Raw genomic sequence first — 23927 nt, 5'->3', positions numbered from 1 at the left:
TTGTGAACATGAAAGCATAAAACAAATATTTCATTGCACTGCTAATGCTCTTATATAAAATGCAAAATGTGCTCCGAATGCACAACAATATATATGTGTGTGAGTATTTCTGCCAGAAATATGTGATGCTTTGTTCTAAATATTTTGGGTGATTAACAAGGTCAGGAAAACGCTACAACAACCACGAAACTCTGGCACCGTGCTTAAAACTGGCAATTCCTGCCATGTATGCTTTCCAAATAAACGTAAAAGCAGAAAGTCCTGCTTGCTGTTTGCCATTAATCTTAGTATATCACCTTTGCGACTGATTTTAGTGCTCTGGTTCAAAAATTTTGCGCTGTGAAAGGAACACTCCAAATCCAACAACTGGTACATGTCCCACAAATAAGTGTCCAACCTGCAGTATTTATTTATTTAGATATAGGCGCAAAAACTCCACGTGCTACAGGTAGGAGAGAATTAACTGTTATTAGTCTTTAACCTGGGCGTAATGAGCGACTAACAAAGCGCGCTCCCAGCCCCCACAGAATACAAGTTTTTTCAACTAGGCAATCAGCAGATTATTATCAGCTGATATCGATTTTATTAATTTTCTACATCGTTTCTTGGGATTGTGGAATCAAAGCTTCATCATCATCATATGACTCCTCAACCTGAATGCAGGGAACAAGCCAAGCAAAATTTATGGGAACCCATACGGAAAAGAAATAGTAAAAACTTATATGTGATTACTCATGAAAGTGGCCACTTTCGCATTACTTTCATACATTGTTTTAGTAAGTATCCAAAACATACAAGTTTCATTATATAATTTTTCAAGGGATCTTATATCTGTTTTCACACTTGTATGCTTTTCATACAAGTTTCACACAAGACAGATACAAACTTTATAAGATTTATATATATCTTTTCCATATGGGAAACTGCGGGAACAGGCATGACAATAAATAAATAAACACTTTAGACGCTTTAACTCAATTTGTTAAATATATTACGTAGATGTCTTCACAGTAGTTTAACTAAAAATGTACAGATTTCATAATTTTTCAAATGTTACAAAGCCACAAACTACTATAATGATAATTCAAACAGAAGTCTGTACAACAACCCTGCAAACAATAGGCTAAATGAACAAAACAAACCCACAATAACAAACAAAAGCTTGGGTCAAAAACCCTTATAACCTGACAAAGTGTGTGAATTAAGCCAATATTTTCTGTCAAATCTTATCAGCAGCTTCATTTTCACCACTTTGAACAACCCCCATTTAAAAGAGTGGAATAAGCAGACTCTCTTTCTCGTGTGTGTGTCATGTTCTTCTTTGTGTTTTATCAGGCATGGATGGAATGAACATTTACATGATTTACATAATGCTTTTCTGGTCTTTCTTACCATGTAATGCTAGACAGGTCACATTTAAACATACATTAATCCAGTGTTTTAGATCAGCGGTCCCAAACCTTTTTTACAGACCAGATTAATTTCAGACAATATTTTCACAGAGCGGCCTTTAAGGTGTCGCTTATAAATACAACAAAATAAAATGATACCACCGAGACAAAAACTGTGGTATTTTGTAAATATAATAATAAACGCAAATTCACTGTGTAATTGTGTTACTTTATTAGCAGTGTCCTTCTGAAATGCGCCAACTACATCCTCCTCTCTGCTCCTTAATGCTCTCTGGTCACTACACTAACGCGTAAATATTTCTTTCAAAATAAGACACACAACTACAACACGATACCAAACGACTCACGGCCTGGTGGTTGGGGACGGCTGCTTTAGTCTATACAATTTAAACCCTTCCTTACATCCATGAGCAAATTTGAAATCACCAACAAACCTAACATGAATGTCTTTGAACTGTGATAGGAAACTCTCTAATATTGTGTAGTCCACCCCTGTGTCTGCCTACACAGCTTAGGGAGTACTTGGAGAGGACCCACCCAGACACATGGAAAACCTGAAAACTCCACACAGAAAGGACCCAGCTGGGGTTCAAACCAGGAACCTTCTTGCTGGGAGATGACCTTACCCTAGGTCTGCCCTAGAAGATCTCACCCTAATGTGAACAACACCTACAGTACATTTATTAATACTCTCTTCTCTGATGTGTGTGTGTATGCATGCCCACACTCACCCCATCCGCCTTCTCTTGGGTGTTGGCCAGCATCTCCTGCAGGGCTCGTACAGACAGCGACTGCTCCAGCACAAAAGTGCAGATTGACAGATCTGGAGGTACATTCTGAAACAACAAGAAAACAGCTATAAATTTACATCTAAATTAAAACCTCCTGTCCACTGTTGTGTAGGCCACCTTTATACCACCAAAAGAGCCACGGTTTATCCTGTGTGGCACAGGAGACTTTATTAAATCTATGATGAGTACAGCTCTGACTTTGTGCACACACAATTCTTAGTAAACACGTGAATCCTATAAAATATAGCATGAATGGAGCTATGAAAGCTATGAGGTATAGAGTAGTTTTCAAACTGTAATGCTATTGTGGAAGCTGTGACGCTCATTTAATTAATTAGGCAACTTCTCCAAAAGCATTTTGGTTTGTGATCTGATGATCAGGGTTTGATGAACATGACACATAAATACATGCTACAGCCAACACGTTCTGGATTTTTTTCTTCAGTGAAATCATTTTTCCCCACTCATTTGATGGTGATCTGGCTATTCTTGTGAAATAAAGGATTATTACTTATGTCAATACTGTACCTTGGAGTTTGAAATGGACTCGAGGAAGCAGAGTCTGTTCCCAAAGCCTTCAGCAGCAAGACAAAGTTTTTGTTGCTCCTTGTGGATTGTAGCTGAGCATTGTAAGACCACTTCATCATCCTAAACATAGAAAGAAAAACAGTGGGTCAAGACAGAGAGCTTAAAACAAAGGCAGCAGGGAGCAGGGCTGTGCTGTGCATCGTTGGGGTCATTAATCAAAAAAAGTAAAACACATTATTCATTACCTTTCTTAAAAGTATTGTAGTATGCTACTTTATTACTTGCCAGAGAAATTTATTTGTTACACTAAACGATAAAATGACCTGAAACGCACTGCCACATAGTTACATTTAACAATATAAACTATAGGCTACAGTTTCCCACACACCAACAGAAAATCCCTGTCCTAATAAGGGCAAACATATGATCTTTCTTTTAGTGTTTACCTATTAACACAAAGCAACAACAATAAGCAAATATGGAAACCAGCCCAAAGAGAATTTAAAGCAACTGCCACAGTGATTTTACTGTAGAAACATGTACAGTAGAAATGGAGACAACCCTGCAACCCTGACTGCTCATCAGCTTATCTACTGAAGTTCAGGGTCTGGTCTGCCTGTTTAAGCATGCTGTCTGTGTAGGTGTTTGTTCAACCAAAATTGCATTCCCAGTATAATTTCTGTTCTGGATGCAATTTGCATCAATCCACCATTTTTCTTCTCTAACACACTAAAATCACTGATTTAATGGAGCTGTAGAGGTCAGGCACAGCGTGTTTTAGGCGGCGGCCAAGGGTGGAGACTCTGGCAGACCAATCCCAATCCCTGGCCACCAAGGCTGATGACTGGGACATGGAATGTCCCCTTGCTGATGGGGAACCTGAGCTAGAATGTGAAGTTGAGAGGTACCGGCTAGATAAAATCGGGTTAAGCTAAATGCACAGCTTGGGCTCTGGAAGCAGTCTCCTCGAGAGGGGCTGGACTCTGTCCCAGTCAGGAGTTGCCCTTGATGAGAGGCGGCAGGCTGGAGTGGGTATCTTGGTATCCCCTTGGCCTGCTGCCTGTACGTTGGCATTTTCCCAGTGGGCTAGAGTCCACTGGAGTCCCTGAGCAGGGGGTTCAAGGGTGCTTCACCTGGAGACTCTGTTATCCTACTGGGAGACTTCAATGCTCTGTGGGACAGTGAGACCTAGAGGTCAATGTTGTAACCAAATGGTGGACATTGAAGAGAACGGCAAACTCAACATCGAAGTTTACCGGAAGCCCACACACACGGACCAGTACCTCCTCTTTGACTCCCATCACCCTTTGTAACACAAACTTGGAGTAATCAGGACCCTACACCACCGGGCAGAACATGTTCCCTCTAAGCCTGAAGGGAAAAAGAAGGAACACACACATGTAAAGGAAGCACTCAAAACATGTGGTTATCCTAAATGGGCGTTCTTAAAGTCAGCAAAGAGGCACAGAAAAGAAGATCAGACACCAGCGAGGGAGGACAGACGCAACAACATTGTCATCCCCTATGTAGCCGGCGTATCAGAGAAACTCAGGAGAGTTTTCTCCAAGCATGACAGCCCAGTGTATTTCAGACCCAGCAACACGCTCAGACAGAAACTGGTTCACCCGAAAGACAAAACGCCAAAACACAAACTTAACAATGTGGTGTATGCTGTACAGTGCAGCGAGGAATGCTCAGACCTCTACATTGGAGAGACCAAACAGCCACTTCACAAGCGCATGGCACAACACAGAAGAGCCACCTCCACAGGACAAGACTCAGCAGTCCATCTGCATCTTAAGGATAAAGGACACTCTTTCAAGGATGCCAATGTTCACATTTTGGACAGAGAGGACAGATGGTTTGAAAGAGGAGTGAAAGAAGCCATCTATGTCCACTGTGAGCGACCATCTTTGAACAGAGGCGGGGTTTACGACACCAACTCTCTGCCATCTATAATCCAGTTTTGAGATCCCTTCCCAGACGCCTTAACGCCCACTCACATCCTGGGCCATCTGACCTCAGGAATTCGCATGATAAGGTGGGGCCAGGTTTCACAATGAACACACCCGAAACTCTGGCTGATTGGGACCCACACCCAGTTTCACACCTTGGCTCAGGCGACTAGAGGATCATCAGGGGGTCCTTTTGTCCCTCTGTGGGGGGTCACTCCCACTAGGTTTATATCTGGGACTCTCCACCATTTGACCTTAGAACTGAAGAAGCTTCTCGGATGAGAGGTGAAACGTCTTCAAGCAACTTAAAGAAGTCCAGACGCTTTTCTTTGCAAGCTCCTTTCACAAATGGTGGACACTGGAGGTGAAGGGAGTCATCAGGCTGAAGGAGTCATATCTGCTTCGGTCTACCCAAATTGCTGTTATAAGTACATCTCTGCAAAACATTGTATCCTTATTAACATTAAAGAAAACTAAAAAGAAATATAGATCAACTTAAAACAAAGAATAATTTTATTAACATTGTTTTTTAGTGGAGTCAGATGTCATGTCAGTGAACTGGTTCTCCTCTGCATAGCTGAAACCAGTTGGAGCTTGTGCATTGAAAGGATCTTTCACCCAGTCATACTGGGAACTGTTTTCAGGGAAGTATGCGATCAGTTTTGAAATGTGCTGCTTAATACATGGAATCACTGAGGTGGCATCATAGCCAGTATCAACAAATTAAAGCAGATTCTCGAATAAATCAGTATTTCCTTCATCAAGATTGCTGTCCCACATTGCAAGCTTTTGGGTGAAAGAGCTGATCTTGCCTGTGACATGAGGGAGGTGTTTATCTTTCCCTTGAAGCCGTAGATTTAGTTCGTTTAGCTTTCCAAATATGCCACTAAGATAGCCCAGTTTCACCAGAAAGTTCTCATCACTAAATTTTTCAGCCACTTCAGACTTGTGCTCCTGCTCCAAAAATATTCTCATCTGCTCTCTGAGCTCAAAAACTCGGGACAAGGCTTTTCCTCATGACGGCCACCTCGCTTCACTGTAAAACAGCACAGCTTGATGTTCAGCTCCCATCTCGTCACATATAGTCAACAACAGGACACAGTCAACAACCTGTGTCTGAATGTGGACAAAACAAAAGAGATGACTGTTAACTTCAGGAGAGCACAGAGAGATCACTGTCCATTTCACATCAATGGAGCCTCTGTGAAGGTCATCAAGAGCACCAAATTCCACCTGGCAGAGAACCTCTCCTGGTCCCTCAACACCAGCTCCATAACTAAGAAAGCCTAACGGCGTCTCTATTTCCTGTGGAAGCTGAGGAAAGCCCATCTTCCGTCATTCATTCTCACCATCTTCTATGGAAGGACTATCGAGAGCATCCTGAGCAGCTGCATCACTGTCTGGTATGGCAACTGCACCATATCAGATTGCAATACTCTGCAACTTATAATGAGAACAGCTGAGGAGATCATTGGAGCCTCTCTTCCCTCCATCACAGACACTTATCACACCTGCTGCCTCTGCAAAGCCTTAATGGAGGACCCCACGCACCCCTCACACACACTCTTCACCCTGCTGCCTTCTGGCAAGAGGTACCGGTGTATTCGTGCCCTCACTACCAGACTGTGAAACAGATTCTTCCCCCAAGCTGTCAGACTCCTGAACACTGACACACACACAAATACCTTCATACCAAGCACTTATCTGCACAATCACATACACACACACGCACACCTTCATACACCAAGTTACTTTTTGCACAACGCTCAGTCTTTTGCACAGTTATTTTGCGCGGTTGTGTCTTATTGTTCTGTTCTGTCTGGTTTTGCACTGTCTTTTTGGGGTTTTTTGCACATTGCATGTGTAGTCCTGTGTTGATTGTCTGTTACATGTCATAGGTAGCACCATGGTCTCGTTTTACTGTGTACTGTACCATTGCACATGGTTGGAATGACAATAAAGGCACTTGATTTGACTTGACTTGAGACAGCAGAGAATACTCTTGTTTTTAGTGGTCTGGTCTTTATAAAATTGACTACACCTACAATATCAGTCATAACCTTACTTAGAAAAAATAGGAAAGGCGCCTTGATGCCAGTGCTTCTCTGTGTATAACACAGTGTGTCCATTCAGCATTAGGCGAAACCTTCTTGATGAGCGCCCGAAGCCCTTTTCTCATCCCTGCCATGGTCTGTGCACCATCACTACAAATACCAATGCAGTTCTCCCACTTTAGCCCGTTCTCAGTCAGGAAGCAGGCCAGCATTTTGAATAGCTTTGCAGATGTGTCTCTGTCTCTGACATGTTTACAAAAAAGTAGATCCTCACACAGGAACTTTGTCATGTCACAACGTACATAAGCAATAAACAAACAGTCTTTGTTGCTTCATCAAACTGTAAGGCAAAATGTTTGTCTTTGAGTTTATCTACCAGCTGTTTTTTAAGGTCGTTACCAATGTCATTTATGCGTCTGGTGACAGTGTCACTGGACAGAGAGATAGTTTTATTTTTGCAGCACTCGTGTCATCCAGCATGCCAGAAACCATGTCTAATGCTGCAGGCAGACTCCTCTGCTATGGTGTGAGGGTTTTTGCACTGAGCTATTTGGTATGCCACCTTGTTTGATGCTAACCTTGCTCGCTGGTTTACTGAAGGAGCTTTCACAAAGATGATTGTCGGCAATATTCAGAACATTTTCGCTGAAAAAACTCAAGTGGTTTATCAGTGTGACTGGGATGTAATGTCTGTAAGCGGCACCTTAATTTATTTGGCTTCAGTTAAACAACTCCTTGGTAGCAGGGCCTCTGTGGTGGATGAGGTTCCTAAAAGCTTTGGGTGTTGTAGGGTTGTCCTGGTTGACCCGCCTCTACAATGGTTCATAGAGATCACCAGCAGTACATCGGGATTGGCAAACCAGGGTGGTGGTTCCCATCTTTAAGAAGGGGGACTGGAGAGTGTGCTCTAACTATAAGGGGCTCACACCTCTCAGCTTCCCTGGGAAAGTCTATGCCAGGGTGCTGGGGGGGGAAAAAAGAGTCCATCTTGTTAGTTGAACCTCAGATGCAGGAAGAACAATGCAGGTGTTGTCCCAGTCGCAGAACACTGGACCAGCTCTAAACCCTCATGAGAATATTTCAGGAATCACTGGGAGTTTGCCCAAGCAGTCTAGATGTTTTGTGGACTTGGAGCAGGTATCAGACACTGTCCCTCTGAGTATTTTGTCAGTAGTGCTTCAAGTGTATGGGGTGTCTGACCAGTTGCTACAGAAGTCATTCCCAGTGGGTATTGGACATAAGGGCTGCCCTCTGTCACAGATTCTGTTCATTATTTTTATGGACAGGATTTCTAGGTGTGATCAAGTGGCGGAGAGCTTAAATGTTGGTGGTCTCAGAATCTCATCTCCACTTTTTGCAGATGATGTGGTTCTGTTGGCTTCGTCAGGTGGTGGTCTCCAGCTAACACTGGAATGGTTCGCAGCCAAGTGTGAAGCGGAGTCATGGTCCTCAGCTGGAAAATTTTGGAGGTCAGGGATGAGTTGTTGCCCCAAGAGAAGGAGTTTAAGTATCTCGGGGTCTTGCTCATGAGTGAAGGGGGAGGGAAGCGTGAGATTGACAGACGGACTGGGGCTGCAGCTGCAGTGATGTGGATGCTGTGCTGGTCCATCATGGTGAAAAGAGAGCTGAGCTCTGATGTACCAGTCCACCTATATCCCTACGCTCACCTATAGTCATGAGCACTGGATAGTGAGCAAAAGAACAAGATCGTGAGTACAAGTGGTGGAAATTACCTTGCTCCAAAGGCTTGCTAGCCTCTCCTTTAGACTTAAGGTGAGAAGCTCAGCCATCCACTTAGCCACATTGAATGGAGCCAGCTGAGGTGGTTCGTGCATCTGACAAGGAAGGTTGGGCCAGTGGCATGTCCCACTGGAAGGAGGGCGATATCGCTTGCGTTCTCGCTCGCTCACTCTCTCGTCACTGTCACTTCTAAAACTTTCTTCTCTTTCTAAATAACCAAATGTCACGTGTTCACATATTATTGGTTGCCATGGTATATTTTTCTACCACCAGGAAAGAGGTGTCAGTGTTTTTGTTTGCACTAAAGACGCCAATAGTATTCAGAAAAAAGCATTGCATATATATATATATATATATATATATATATATATATATATAAAAACACCCAGCACGCCCCTGCGGGCGGTTTATCCTTCAAGCTCGGGTCCTCTACCAGAGGCCTGGGAGCTTGAGGGTCCTGCGCAGTATCTTAGCTGTTCCCAGGACTGCGCTCTTCTGGACAGAGATCTCCGATGTTGTTCCCGGGATCTGCTGGAGCCACTCGCCTAGCTTGGGAGTCACCGCACCTAGTGCTCCGATTACCACGGGGACCACCATTACCTTCACCCTCCACATCCTCTCGAGCTCTTCTCTTCTCTTCTCTTGGTATTTCTCCAGCTTCTCGTGTTCCTTCTTCCTGATATTGCTGTCATTCGGAACCGCTACATCGATCACTACGGCCGTCTTCTTCTGTTTGTCTACCACCACTATGTCCGGTTGGTTAGCCACCACCATTTTGTCCGTCTGTATCTGGAAGTCCCACAGGATCTTAGCTCGGTCATTCTCCACCACCCTTGGGGGCATCTCCCATTTTGACCTCGGGACTTCCAGGTTATACTCGGCACAGATGTTCCTGTACACTATGCCGGCCACTTGGTTATGGCGTTCCATGTATGCCTTGCCTGCTAGCATCTTGCACCCTGCTGTTATGTGCTGGATTGTCTCTGGGGCATCTTTACACAGCCTGCACCTGGGGTCTTGCCTGGTGTGATAGACCCCAGCCTCTATGGATCTTGTGCTCAGAGCTTGTTCTTGTGCTGCCATGATTAGTGCCTCTGTGCTGTCTTTCAGTCCAGCTTTGTCCAGCCACTGGTAGGATTTCTGGATATCAGCCACCTCCTCTATCTGCCGGTGGTACATACCGTGCAGGGGCCTGTCCTTCCATGATGGTTCCTCGTCTCCCTCCTCTTTCTTGGGTTTCTGCTGCCTGAGGTATTCACTGAGCACTCGGTCAGTTGGGGCCATCTTCCCAATGTATTCTTGGATGTTCGTTGTCTCATCCTGGACTGTGGTGCTGACACTCACCAGTCCCCGGCCCCCTTCCTTCCGCTTAGCGTACAGCCTCAGGGTGCTGGATTTGGGGTGAAACCCTCCATGCATGGTAAGGAGCTTTCTTGTCTTTATGTCAGTGGCTTCTATCTCCTCCTTTGGCCAGCCTATTACCCCAGCAGGGTACCTGATCACGGGCAGGGCGTACGTGTTGATGGCCCGGATCTTGTTCTTACCATTCAGCTGACTCCTCAGGACTTCCCTGACCCTCTGCAGGTACTTGGTGGTTGCAGCTTTTCTAGCGGCCTCTTCATGGTTCCCATTCGCCTGCGGGATCCCCAAGTACTTGTAACTGTCCTCTATGTCTGCAATGTTGCCTTCTGGTAGTTCAATCCCCTCAGTTCTGACTACCTTCTGGTATTCTTGCCAATTCCTTTCTGTGTCCCACTCATGTATTGACCCATGTGCCTGTTCATCTTAGCCGATATGATGCCTGACAGGAGCTTCCTTGTAGTACTGAGGCAGGTTATTGGTCGGTAGTTGGAGGGGACCGGTCCCTTCTTGGGGTCCTTGGGGATCAGGACCGTCCGGCCTTCAGTTAGCCATTCCGGGTGTCTCTCGTTAACTAGCAGCTGGTTCATTTGTGCTGCCAGACGCTCGTGGAGTGCAGTCAGCTTCTTCAGCCAGTAGGCGTGAACCATGTCGGGCCCTGGTGCTGTCCAACTCTTCATACTGGAGACCCTTTCTTGGATATCTGCCACTGTGATGGTTACTGGACCCTGTTCAGGGAGGTCGCTGTGGTCAGCCCTCAGATCCTCTAGCCACTGAGCATTGCCGTTATGGGTTGCATCCTTCTCCCATATGCTCTTCCAGTATTGCTCCGTCTCCAGCCTTGGTGGTGCTGTTCTCTTATTGTTCCCTTGCCACTGAGAGTACACCTTTGCTGGTTCTGTGGAGAACAGCTGGTTTATTCTCCTGCCTTCTATCTCTCTGGTGTACCTCCTCAAGCGGCTGGCCAAGGCTGTGAGTCTTTGCTTGGCAGTTTCCAAGGCCTCAGGTATGGACAGCTTGCTGTATTTCTTAGGCACCTTATTTGTCGCACCTTTCTGCAACTCCGTTAGTTGGCTAACCTCCCTCCGTGCTACTTTGATCTTGCCCTCTAGCCTCCTTCTCCATGGAGGGTACTGCCCCTTGTCGCTGTTCAACTTGTAGCCAAGCATCTCACTGATCACTGTTGCCGTATTGTAGATCAGCTTGTTAGTGTCGGTAATCGTGGTTGTAGGTATTGCCCGTAGTGCTGCATTAACATCATCTAGCAGACCTTCTGAGGGTACTTCACGTAATCTTGGTAACCGGCTACGGGGGATCCAGGTTTCAAGCTTGGCCATGATCCTATTTTTCAGGTCAGTTCCTCTCGCATATATATATATATATAAAAAACACCCAGCACGCCCCCTGCGGGCGGTTTATCCTTCAAGCTCGGGTCCTCTACCAGAGGCCTGGGAGCTTGAGGGTCCTGCGCAGTATCTTAGCTGTTCCCAGGACTGCGCTCTTCTGGACAGAGATCTCCGATGTTGTTCCCGGGATCTGCTGGAGCCACTCGCCTAGCTTGGGAGTCACCGCACCTAGTGCTCCGATTACCACGGGGACCACCGTTACCTTCACCCTCCACATCCTCTCGAGCTCTTCTCTGAGCCCTTGGTATTTCTCCAGCTTCTCGTGTTCCTTCTTCCTGATATTGCTGTCATTCGGAACCGCTACATCGATCACTACGGCCGTCTTCTTCTGTTTGTCTACCACCACTATGTCCGGTTGGTTAGCCACCACCATTTTGTCCGTCTGTATCTGGAAGTCCCACAGGATCTTAGCTCGGTCATTCTCCACCACCCTTGGGGGCATCTCCCATTTTGACCTCGGGACTTCCAGGTTATACTCGGCACAGATGTTCCTGTACACTATGCCGGCCACTTGGTTATGGCGTTCCATGTATGCCTTGCCTGCTAGCATCTTGCACCCTGCTGTTATGTGCTGGATTGTCTCTGGGGCATCTTTACACAGCCTGCACCTGGGGTCTTGCCTGGTGTGATAGACCCCAGCCTCTATGGATCTTGTGCTCAGAGCTTGTTCTTGTGCTGCCATGATTAGTGCTTCTGTGCTGTCTTTCAGTCCAGCTTTGTCCAGCCACTGGTAGGATTTCTGGATATCAGCCACCTCCTCTATCTGCCGGTGGTACATACCGTGCAGGGGCCTGTCCTTCCATGATGGTTCCTCGTCTCCCTCCTCTTTCTTGGGTTTCTGCTGCCTGAGGTATTCACTGAGCACTCGGTCAGTTGGGGCCATCTTCCCAATGTATTCTTGGATGTTCGTTGTCTCATCCTGGACTGTGGTGCTGACACTCACCAGTCCCCGGCCCCCTTCCTTCCGCTTAGCGTACAGCCTCAGGGTGCTGGATTTGGGGTGAAACCCTCCATGCATGGTAAGGAGCTTTCTTGTCTTTATGTCAGTGGCTTCTATCTCCTCCTTTGGCCAGCCTATTACCCCAGCAGGGTACCTGATCACGGGCAGGGCGTACGTGTTGATGGCCCGGATCTTGTTCTTACCATTCAGCTGACTCCTCAGGACTTGCCTGACCCTCTGCAGGTACTTGGTGGTTGCAGCTTTTCTAGCGGCCTCTTCATGGTTCCCATTCGCCTGTGGGATCCCCAAGTACTTGTAACTGTCCTCTATGTCTGCAATGTTGCCTTCTGGTAGTTCAATCCCCTCAGTTCTGACTACCTTCCCTCTCTTTGTTACCATCCGACTACACTTCTCCAGTCCGAACGACATTCCAATGTCATTGCTGTATAGCCTGGTAGTGTGGATCAGTGAATCGATGTCTCGTTCACTCTTGGCATACAGCTTGATGTCATCCATGTACAGGAGGTGGCTGACAACTGCTCCGTTCCGTAGTCGGTATCCGTAGCCAGTCTTGTTAATGATCTCACTGAGGGGGTTCAGGCCTATGCAGAACAGCAGTGGGGACAGAGCATCTCCTTGGTAGATCCCGCACTTGATGGTGACTTGTGCTATGGGCTTGGAGTTGGCCTCTAGTGTTGTACGCCACATCCCCATTGAGTTCCTGATGAAGGCTCTTAGGGTCCCATTGATCTTGTACAATTCTAGGCATTCCAGTATCCAGCTGTGGGGCATTGAGTCATAGGCCTTCTTGTAATCAATCCAGGCAGTGCACAGGTTGGTCAGTCTGGTCTTGCAGTCTCGGCTGATTGTTCTGTCTACCAGTAGCTGGTGTTTTGCGCCTCTGGTATTCTTGCCAATTCCTTTCTGTGTCCCGCTCATGTATTGACCCATGTGCCTGTTCATCTTAGCCGATATGATGCCTGACAGGAGCTTCCATGTAGTACTGAGGCAGGTTATTGGTCGGTAGTTGGAGGGGACCGGTCCCTTCTTGGGGTCCTTGGGGATCAGGACCGTCCGGCCTTCAGTTAGCCATTCCGGGTGTCTCTCGTTAACTAGCAGCTGGTTCATTTGTGCTGCCAGACGCTCGTGGAGTGCAGTCAGCTTCTTCAGCCAGTAGGCGTGAACCATGTCGGGCCCTGGTGCTGTCCAACTCTTCATACTGGAGACCCTTTCTTGGAAGTTAGTAGCATGCTTGTTGTTTTTGTCTTTGCACTAGGATGATGTCAGCGTAAATGTGCAGTCATATTCGTTGTGTTCCCACTAGTGCTTAATCTCGTTGAAATGACCTTAACGCCACAACATGGCAAATCTCCGTTAACGAGCTACCGCCGATCGCCCCGTGCATGGGGCTAGACGGCCAACACGTTAACGAGCTAACTGCGCTAACACACTAGCTCCCACCCATGTAATTGAGCATTGCATGGCACATCCAACATACTGTTTTACTTTAGTCCATGACTCGCTTACCTTCAGGGTCATACGTCACATGAAAACTAAAATAATTCCAAACGCCAGATCTGAATGAGGGTGGGGGAGGTCCATGTTGCAAGGAGAGCTTAACTTCTGTCTCGCTAGCTTGCCCTGCGCTCTTCCTTCTGACTATGCTGTCTGTGTTGAGCGCTCAGTGGATCTGCGCTCGACAGTGCAGCCTAGGCGGAGTAGTCGAGCGCAGATTCACTGAGCGCTCAACACAGACAGCATCGTCAGAAGGAAAGTTGATAAAATAAATTACAAATGTATTGTTCGATACATATGCGTACCGAACCGAAAGCACTGTATCGAACGGTTCAATATCGATACGAATATCGTTGCACCCCTAATATATATATATATGTATATATATATATATATATATATATATATATACCGTATATATATATATTTTTTTAATCATAACTCTGGTATTACATGGTCTATCAAAACAGAAACTGCCTCAGGTGTTTCCTGGTAGTCATCACTATTCTTTAAGTTTATTTTAAAGTGGTTGATATGGGGTTAGGGACGGCCTTAGGGCATCTGGGGAGTCCCTAGGGACGTTTTCCCTGGAGGGCCTAACCCGGGGGTTGTGGCCATAACCTGGTTAGGGGCTCTGGTGGCTCTTAGATGGTGTTTTCATTGTGGCTGCATACAGCGGAGATGGGGGAGGGTCTGTGCTGGCGGACGTTGGTTACTGGCCTGGTAGCCTGGCTGCTCCTGCGTGGGTCCGGGACGGGCGTGGAGGCTTGGGGGTCTGGGGGTGCTCCGCCCCCAGGCTGGGGCTCTGGCTGGGCCTTGGGGGCTTGGGTCCTGGTTGTTGTGTTGCCGGGGTTGTGGGCAGGTGCATGGGGGCTGAGCCCTGGTGCGGGGGGACCTCTGGTGCATCGGCCCAACTGGAGGGCTCTCTAACTGGTGGGGAGGCTGTTACATCTTTGCAGGAGGTCTCCTCTCTACAGGAGCTCACTCTGCAGGTGGGGGAGAGATATAGGAGAGGTGGAGAATGAACTCAACCTGGGTGTCTATTGTCTTGTGTAGTCTGGAAGATGAGTGGATGACGGGGTGGGTGCAGTTTTCTCTGCGGTGGGGTCAGGTGGGCTGCCCCGGACTCTGTGGGGCTGGGTGGTGCTGCTGTGGGTCCCGGTCCGGATGGGCCTGGGCCCCCTTGTCCTGGTGGGTTCCAGAGTGTGGGGCTGCCTACTGGGGTCAGCGGGGGAGCTTGCCCCTCCCTTTCTTCCCTCCCCATCCTCAGCTGCCTCCCTCTTCCCGCTCCACCACACCCACCCACACACGCAGGGCTTGGGGTGCAGGTGTGTCACCAGGGTGCAGGGGAGGCACTCCCCCTCTGTCCCCTTCTGGCCGCCTGTGCCTCAATTTTAGGCCTAGACATCCACATTACTCACACTCTCAAAACACATACATATCACTAGATTTACTAAACCTGCGCAAATTTGCGTAACTTCCCTCAACTCAACACCTACTAGAATTACTGGCTTTTATATTTTCTGGTGCAAGTCCCGAGGTGTTAATCACCCCTGCTGAGATTTTCACAGGTCGTCAGCTCGTTTCTCCTCCAGCTTTGGTTGTGCAAACCACCCATTATCCTTGAGGCCTTGCACATTTGCATTTGCTCACTCAGAGTTGCTCAGATCCAAGCCAGGCCAAACCTCTGTGTTACAACTTTCAGAAATGCCTGCCGTACCTATACAAAATATCCCACACATTGACTGACCTGCAAATATGAAAGACACACATTCACAACTTCCTTGACTCTCAGCACAGCTCTTCCATTGTTCCATTGTCACTGTGTATGTGAGGAAGTGGCATTGCTTGACTACAGCACAGTGCTGTGCATAAAAGCAGACCGACCCAGGCGGGAGAATCATTTCTTGTTCGCATTTCTGAGAATGCACATCAGGATGGCCTCCGTATCACTGCCACGCAGGAAGAACCTCTCCGCGCAACAGGCTTTGGCCTTGCTTCAGGAAATGGACGAAGCAGATTCTGATGGAGGACAGGTTTCATTTGTCCAGCAGGCCACTGATACCTCCTCAGAAGAATCTGAAAAGGAGACGGAACAAGAACCCAACATGCCTCCACGGAAGAGGCCCCGTGGTACTGGGAAGCCCAACCAGAGCCACACGGCAAAATACGGCACTGTGTGGGTTGAGGAGGATTGCCCAGTGCAGCAGCAAATCGCTCGTGCTTCATTGCGCAAACTGGACCCACAGAGTCTGCTAAGGTTTGTCATTGCCATATTACATATGATATTTATATAAACCCATTTAGAGTGAGGTTCATGTAAATTTACCATTCTCTATTTGTTTATCTTCCAACAGCGTAAGATTACAAGTGTGCTCCAAAGCTTCCTTTGCCTGTTAGACGTGGGAATGATGCAGTCCATTAGAGAGTGTACGGTACATCAAGCCCGCAGAACAGAGCCGCACTGGAATTTGTCAGTTCATGAACTGATGGCATTCATTTCAATTCTGTTTGTAAGAGCAATCATGTTGGTGCCATTGTGGATTGCTGGTCAGAAAGATTTCTGGTGCCAGTAATCAAAGAGACAATGCCCCGAGATAGATTCATTTCAATTATGCAACACCTTCGATTTGATGACAAGGACACGCAGAACGGGTGAAAACAGATAGATTTGCGGCGATCTCCAACATCTGGACACGCTTCAACAAGAACTGTGCTAAGAGTTTCACTCCAGGAGAACACATGACCATAGATGAACAGCTGTTCCCTACCAAGGTTCGTTGTCCATTCACACAGTATATTGCAACCAAGCCAGACAAATTTGGGATCAAGTTCTGGATGGCCACGGACTTGGACACCAAATATGTCTGCAGTGCATCTCCTTACTTGGGAAAAGACCCCAGTCGTCAGAAGGGAGAGAGGCTGGCAGAGAACGTGGTCATGAAACTGATGGAGCCATTTTTGGATGATGGGAGAAATGTCACAACAGACAATTTCTTTACTTCACTGTCACAGTCGCACAAACTGCTGCAGTGCAAAACAACGTTACTGGGCACGGTGAATAAAGTCCGGCGTGAACTTCCTCAACTTGCAAAAGATACTGCAAAGCGAGAGGTATTCTCCACTTCAGTGCTTGGAAGTGGCGGTGTCTCCTTGTGTGGGGATGAACAGAAAAGTATTTGACCAGCATAATATAATCTGCAGTATGATCATTGCTTTAACAATGTAACAGATAGCTTTAAGATGGCCTTAAGATGTTTATGCATACAAGTTATTATATTAATTTTGTATTCCAGGTGCAGTTATAACTATTTTATACATATTGCATATCTGTGCTTATTTGAGTTGATGTTCAGGTTCTTTAAAGGTCGTAAGCCTCACTGACGTGACTGTTCAGGTGATACATGCTGAGGGAAAACTAGAACATAGAAGGAATTGCAATACATGCTTACAAAACACTTATATCAGGTCATTTTATATTAAGGTTTTAGTAGAGGTTCTTGGTTAAAACATTTATTTAGTAGAAGACATACACATAGTCTCAGTGAGCCTCTGTCCAGGTGAAAGGCCAGAAGTGCAACAGGTGAATTGAGAAAGAGCATTTGAGGACGAGACACAGACAGTAGGAGGTGAAGAGGTGACACAAAGAGCATGTGAGGTCAACACGTACACACACATTAGTTAAGATTTATTTAGAGGGGAGATCAGTTATGTCTAGACAAGAAAGAGGAACAATTCATTTTAAGATAAGAACGGAAAGTACCAAGCCATGAAAATAGAAGATGATTTTCTGGGTGAAAAGTCATGATGATGTTGATCTGATCTATGTATAAAATGTATCTGTGACGCATGAAGGGGCGTCAGTAAACAAACCCTGATGTTATAAAATAATTGTTTGTGCCTTAGTAAGTCGAAGATCAATTGCTGTTTTCAGTGATCTTCCCACGTGTGAATTAAAATCTTCGTTTGACTTCACCCGGCCGGACCAGTGTGGTTATTTTTCGATCACCTCTTGTACCCTTTCTCAACTTTTGAATCTTAACACTTGACAATTTATGCACCTAAAAAAACCAAGACTGTGTGTGTTCTAAGTTCCATGCACCAAGACGTGACGATCGGTGACGGCAGAAAGAGGAAACACAACATGATAACAGACTATAACCACATGAAGGTACGTGAATCTGTGTACAATTTTACACCAGTGCTACAATGTTATCTGATGTGTGTTATACAGGCCTATAGAAAAAAATATATACTCATGACTCTCTCTCTCTGCTTTTACAGTGTGGTGTAGACGTGTTGGACCAAATGGCATGGATGTATTCCGTAAGAGCAGCAACACGCAGGTGGCCAGTAGTGGTTTTCTACAATATGCTGGACCTGGCGGCGGTGAATGCCTACATTTTGTACAAGGCATGTACAGGGTGGACAGGCAAAAGAAGATTGTTTCTGAGTCTTCTAGCTCAGCAACTTTGTTGCCGATTCATGCAGCACAAGGAAATATTAGCACAGAGGCAGGCTGCTGAAGCTGCTGCAGCTGCTGTGCCAGGGACTGTAAAGACAACGCAGCGCCAGGTGCAAGAGAGCTGCAACAGGAATCGCAGCAGGTTTACCTGTGCAACATGTTAGAAATTCACCTATGCCAAATGCAGGGATGATGGACACTGGGTCTGCAAACGCTGTAAAGTTTGAAACACTTTGAAATAAAACAGACTTGTGTACCCATATATTGTGAATGTGTGTCTTTTGTATGCAGGTTGTAACAGAGGTTTGGCCTGTCTTGGATCTGAGTAAACAAATGCCAGTGTTGCACAAACACACACACACACACGCAGCAAATCTGCATTTATTTGTCCCACAAGTGGAAAATCTGCATTGTCACTGCAAAAAAGTGGACAGTGCAAGACAAAAGCAGCTAAATAAAAACTGTACAAAGAGCACAGTATAGAAAGTGCACTATACAAACAAAACATAAATATGGACACGTGTATTGAAAAATATTGGTGTGTGTATATTATGTAAGGTGTGGCTATATAAATATATGTACAACCATATGTGTTTATGGACAGGCATGCAATGTAGTGACAAGGACTGACAAGAACTAATATTGCATATGAGAAATATTGCACATAGAAACTACCATGGTGCATTGTACGCTGCAGGTAAGGAAGGAAAGTAGCCTTGCAGGTAAGGAAAGACCTGAATCTCTCATGGTTGGGGGTTGGGGGAGGGTGTGTTTGCACAACAAAAGCAGGAGAACAATGGAGCTGAAGACCTGTGAAAATCTCAGCGGGGTGCTAGGAGGTGTTAGGGTCGGGGGAATTTACGCAAATTTGCACAGGGCTAGTAAATCTAGTAGTAGGGACTTGCACCAGGGGAAAAAAGGCTCAGTAATTCTAGTGATATAGGGCCTTGGGGGTGGGCTGTGTATTCAAACCCACCTCTGGCGCTGGTGCCCTACCCTCAATTTTAAATGCATATAGACACTGAGGGTTTTCGGGAGGAGCCGTGCTGCTCTGTGGCAGGAAGCACCATGCCCTCCTGTGTTTTAAATGCACTTTAGAACAGCACATAGCAACACTACATATGAGCGGGCAGAGGGAGGTTTGGGGTCTTCACTCACCCCCATTCTATTAACCATTGGGGTCTGGGATGCGGGGCCTCCCTGCTACTGCAGATAAGGAGGCGGTCTGCTTGCCTCCACCCCAGAGAGAAGGGTTACATCTCCTGGGTCTAGGTACGGTTTGCCCCTCTGGGGTCGGGGGTACCTGGACCTGGGATATAGAGTTTGTTTGGGGAGTGTGAATGTGTGTACAGTGTCTCTACGTCGGGTGAGTGCTGAGTATTTGTTTGTGTATATGGGGGTGGGAATGCATGTTTGTGTCTGCGTGCGCCTGTTCGTCTGTGTCTATATGTTAGGTTGGGTCTTAGACTCCACCTCTCTGGGAACATCTCAGGCTCTCCGAGGTATGGAGGCCTATCTCCCCTCACAACACTCCTGCCGGTGGCTGATACCCTCAGACGTTGGTGTGTTGGTGGTTCTTGGTGTCTGGGGCTGGGCGCTCATGTATGTATCGACTAACTCCTGGTGGCCAATTGGCGGGGGGGGGAGGCTTGGTCCTCTCTGGCACAGCTGGCTGCGGAAGAGCCCGCAGGCACGTCACTGCAACCCCCTCTGGCCTCTGCTCCGAGGCTGCTGGGTGACCTCTCGTTTGGGGCTCTCCTCAGCTCTTCCCAGGAGGGTGGCAAGGTTGCCCCTTTGGTGGTCCTTCTTGGGTCCACGTACTCTGGATGTCTGGGGCCTGGATCTCCTCCATACCTGCTTCATACCCTGGGGGACGGGGCTATGGGTCCCCACACTCCCTTGCAGATCGTTACATGGAGAAACCTTTTGAATACAAGCATGCTGATCCACACAGGTGTGCACACAGGTGTTCACAGACACAAACTACACCTTTCTTGGCTGCTACCTCAAAGCACATTGTGCGCTGTCGATCTTGCGTGCTGCACAATAACATTTAATATTTAGTATCTACTAGGGCTGCCACGATTAGTCGACTAGTCACGATTACGTCGACTATCAAAATCGTCGACAACTGATTTAATAGTCGACACATTGGTTGAAGCTTTGCAAGATCCCAAAAGACGCAGGAATAAGGAGTAGGATTTAAGAGTGTAATAACGGACTGAAACAGAAGATGGCAGCACTGCATGTACAAGGATGCCAGCTGCTGTTAAACCCCGAAGAAGAAGAAGAAGAAGAAGTTGTGTCCGGTATCGTAGCTGTATCCAAATTCAGGAACCGCATCCTCCTGTGCCCACATTTGTAGGCCAATTACGTTACAGCGACACGACGAAGACTGTACAAATTCACAGACTCCGACAAATGCGGCCAACAAATGCGCCCTTCATTTCCCCAGATTTGAAGGATGGGTCAGGTGTATATTTCGTGGCCCAACCTATCCAAGAATTCATAGCGCGGCCCTGCTCAGTTTCCAACAATGGCGGCAGCTAGTTAGTTTTAATATTACTCTTATTATTCTTTCTGGGTCACAAAATAAACTTTTAACATATTTTCAGGCGAGAATGTAGCTGTGTAAACTTCAAATATCTGCTCAGTTTATCAAGACACCGCATATTTTCAAAAGCGCTCCGACGTTTTCGGAGACGTCTTGTTACCCACTAGCTCGATAGTTAGCCGGGGGCTAGGCTCACTAGAGCCGTGAGAACACCGGACTCCCGGCAAATCGTTTTCAAACCCACCACCGTCTTTCGCTACTCAGGTTAAACATATAGGTCACTTAGATGGGCTCAGGGGGTTGGGAAGCGTATCTGTAACCGGAAGGTCGCCGGTTCGATCCCCGGGCTCTCTGTCTTGGTCGTTGTGTCCTTGGGCAAGACACTTTACCCTAGCGCCTACTGGTGATGGCCAGAGGGGCCGATGGCGCGATATGGCAGCCTCGCTTCTGTCAGTCTGCCCCAGGGCAGCTGTGGCTACAACCGTAGCTGCCTCCACCAGTGTGTGAATGAATAGTGGCATTGTAAAGAGCTTTGGGTGCCTTGAAAAGCGCTATATAAATCCAATCCATTATTATTATTATTAGATAACTTAAAAATGTTATTGTTTGGCTTTTTTTTAGTATTTTATTTGTTCCTGAGTAAATCGGTTTGGCTGAGATTAAAGTTATAGTTTTTACACAGCTGAATAAACGTCAAGCAGACAGCTGATTATCAGAAGTGTGAGATGCTCAAGAATTTACTCCGGTGTCCTGTTATATTTTAGATAGCAAGGAGTTTATTAAACTTCACCGAAACAATCTGTAAATTTCATTAAAATTTAATAAACTATCATCTTGTCTTTATTTTTAGTTAGCACATACCTTAAACACTTAAAGCTGTAAGCTAATGATAGTGATATAAGAGCAGATGCTGCTGGTGCAATAAGCTATAGTTTTACGTCCAATGGATGATGATCTGATTAGTCGACTAATCGCAAAAATAATCGGTGACTAGTCGACTATCAAAATAATCGTTTGTGGCAGCCCTAGTATCTACTGTTATCTACTGTTAGCTAGTTTATTGTGATGGTGTTGTATTTATTCTGTTGCTCTTTTTTGTTTGTTTTCTCTTCTGTTTTTTATCTCTATACAGGTGATCCAGGTGTTTTGTTTGGTTTTCGTTTTTTTCTTCCCCCCTTTCTCACCATCTCTTCTCCCCTCTGGTTTTCTTTCTCTCCCTCTCTTTCTTTCATTCTTTCTGCCTGCCCTATCCCCCAGTCATGTCTGTCCTATCTGTAACAACCGAAAATAAAATAAAATAAATACATAATTATAATAAAGGTCAATCAAATGGACCAATATGGCAAGGCCATAATGATCCACTTGGTAAAGTAACTCCACTTGGCATCTTTCTTGGCCTTCAGACAACAATTCTGATGGCTAAAGATCCAAATGGAACAGGCAAGAAAAAAAAGGTTATTTTAAAAGGTTATTAACATAGTTATTAATATGTCATTAAATAGAAACTGTTTCCTTCGTATTCCTGCTTATCCATCCTGCTTCCTGCTTATTCCACGGAAATTCCCACAGGTAATTGAGTGATAATAACTAAGAAATTACCACATTATTACATTCTTGCATTCTTGAATGGTAATAAAATAGAAATTAACAAATTATTTTGTTTCTGCTTTGTTACTCTACTATTGCCATTTCAATACTGTAAAAAATAAGCATTCCTGAATAGAAAAATTAGTTTTAGTGTTTGAGTACCGTGCTTGATTAAATTCTGAGCTCAAATTTAGGAGTAAAATGTAAATTCAGCTTGTCATTTGCTTAATAAATAAAAATATAATTTTTAGTTTATGACATATTAACAGACTTTTAAATATTCTGTGTTTTCTTGTTTTCATGACAGGTGTTCTAATAAATTTGTTAAGCACTGTATGAATATATAAATTAGAAAGTTCGGTTTTAACACTCTCACATGGTTACGAAAAACAATTGCTGAAGCTTTTTGTTATCTGTGGGAATAATGTTGAAATGATAACGATTTTTAAACAGCCAATTTTTATTGTTTCAGTTAAGACTTTGGACCTGATATTTTCCTTGTTTGTTCTGTAATTTTACTTTTTTGAACACAGTGACTGTTTTGTTTCATTGGTTTTGTATTCCTAGATAAATCCAGATACACTGTCACAGAATAAACAGAAATCTGATCGTGTTCTGTTTGGATTATACGGACACAGTTTTTTGCTGCAAATTAAATCTAATCAGCAGATTGTCTGTCACGTCCCACACTGGAAGTGACTTGCTTGTCTCACATTGCTTTTAAGCTGATGCCTGGTTGTTTTGAACATTCCAGAATTTGGCTGACAAGGTAAGTCTCGAATGCTTATCTGAGTACCTTTTACTGCTTTTTGGTTTTAACGACACTGATGGCAAAGTTGTAAGGAAATTCAATTTTTCAGCTTTCTTTATGCAGCGCCAAATCACAACAACAGTCGCCTCAAGACCTCAGCCTTCTCGTATGTTGTAATTTTAACCCAAGTCATCAGGTAGCTTCCAACTCTGTGTGTACAGAAGACACATTAAACAGTCTAATTTTTGCCACATACAGCACTTGAGCACCTGTCCACGCACTAACACGTATCATGTAAAAAATTATATGATCACTGTCTTCCTTGCTTCCACTTATTGCAAAAACACAAAAACACACTGCGAATACACATATATCAGCTTAAAGCTCGTTTTGACATGAAATCCTTTTCTAGATCTGAGTCAGCCCTCTTCTTCCCCTGCTCTCTCTGACTCCCACACACTCACTCTTCTCTCCTTCTCTCACCAGAGGACAGCCTAGTTCGCCCACTCACTGCGGTGCTCCCATGCCATGCAAGAATGAACAGTGTGTGTTTGTGTGTGTGTTCATGTGTCTGTGTGTTTGTGTGTGTTTGAGGTTTTTGTGTATCTTTGTCCAAATGAGATATAATCGAGATCAATGATATCAACTTTAGCTTCCTTTTATTTAAATCAGTAAAGATGATGTCAGTAATCACTTGCTGCAGTAGGTGTCATTATATCAGGACAGATCTTTTCACACTCTGCTGTGTGTTATTCTGATGTTTATTACATTTGTTGTTAGGGAATATATTCTAAAACACTTCTTCAGTAAAGACTCAGAGAAGAGAAACACACAGAACTTCTTGCTAGCAAGGGCAGCCTCCAGACTGAG

General features: G+C 45.5%; 1 protein-coding gene and 1 long non-coding RNA gene across 2 annotated transcripts in view; one reads left to right on the top strand and one right to left on the bottom strand.

The window, feature by feature from the left end:
• The window catches only part of LOC146662904 (ryanodine receptor 2-like), a 317890-nt gene that overhangs the window by 238523 nt on the left and 55440 nt on the right, over positions 1-23927 (bottom strand). Inside the window, exons 2-3 of the mRNA XM_085415489.1 lie at positions 2732-2851; positions 2144-2248 (exon numbers count right to left, since the gene is read on the bottom strand). Of these exons, the coding sequence (XP_085271615.1) occupies positions 2144-2248; positions 2732-2851 (225 nt within the window). The remainder of the gene's footprint in view (positions 1-2143; positions 2249-2731; positions 2852-23927) is intronic.
• The window catches only part of LOC146662905 (uncharacterized), a 413626-nt gene that overhangs the window by 343441 nt on the left and 46258 nt on the right, over positions 1-23927 (top strand). The gene's annotated exons all lie outside the window — the stretch shown is intronic.

Source organism: Rhamphochromis longiceps, linkage group LG8 (assembly GCF_057381845.1).
Source record: "Rhamphochromis longiceps isolate RC_006_pf linkage group LG8, R_longiceps_female_GT1.1, whole genome shotgun sequence".
In the NCBI taxonomy this organism is placed as follows: Eukaryota; Metazoa; Chordata; class Actinopteri; order Cichliformes; family Cichlidae; genus Rhamphochromis; species Rhamphochromis longiceps.
This window is presented reverse-complemented; position numbering and strand designations above follow the sequence as displayed.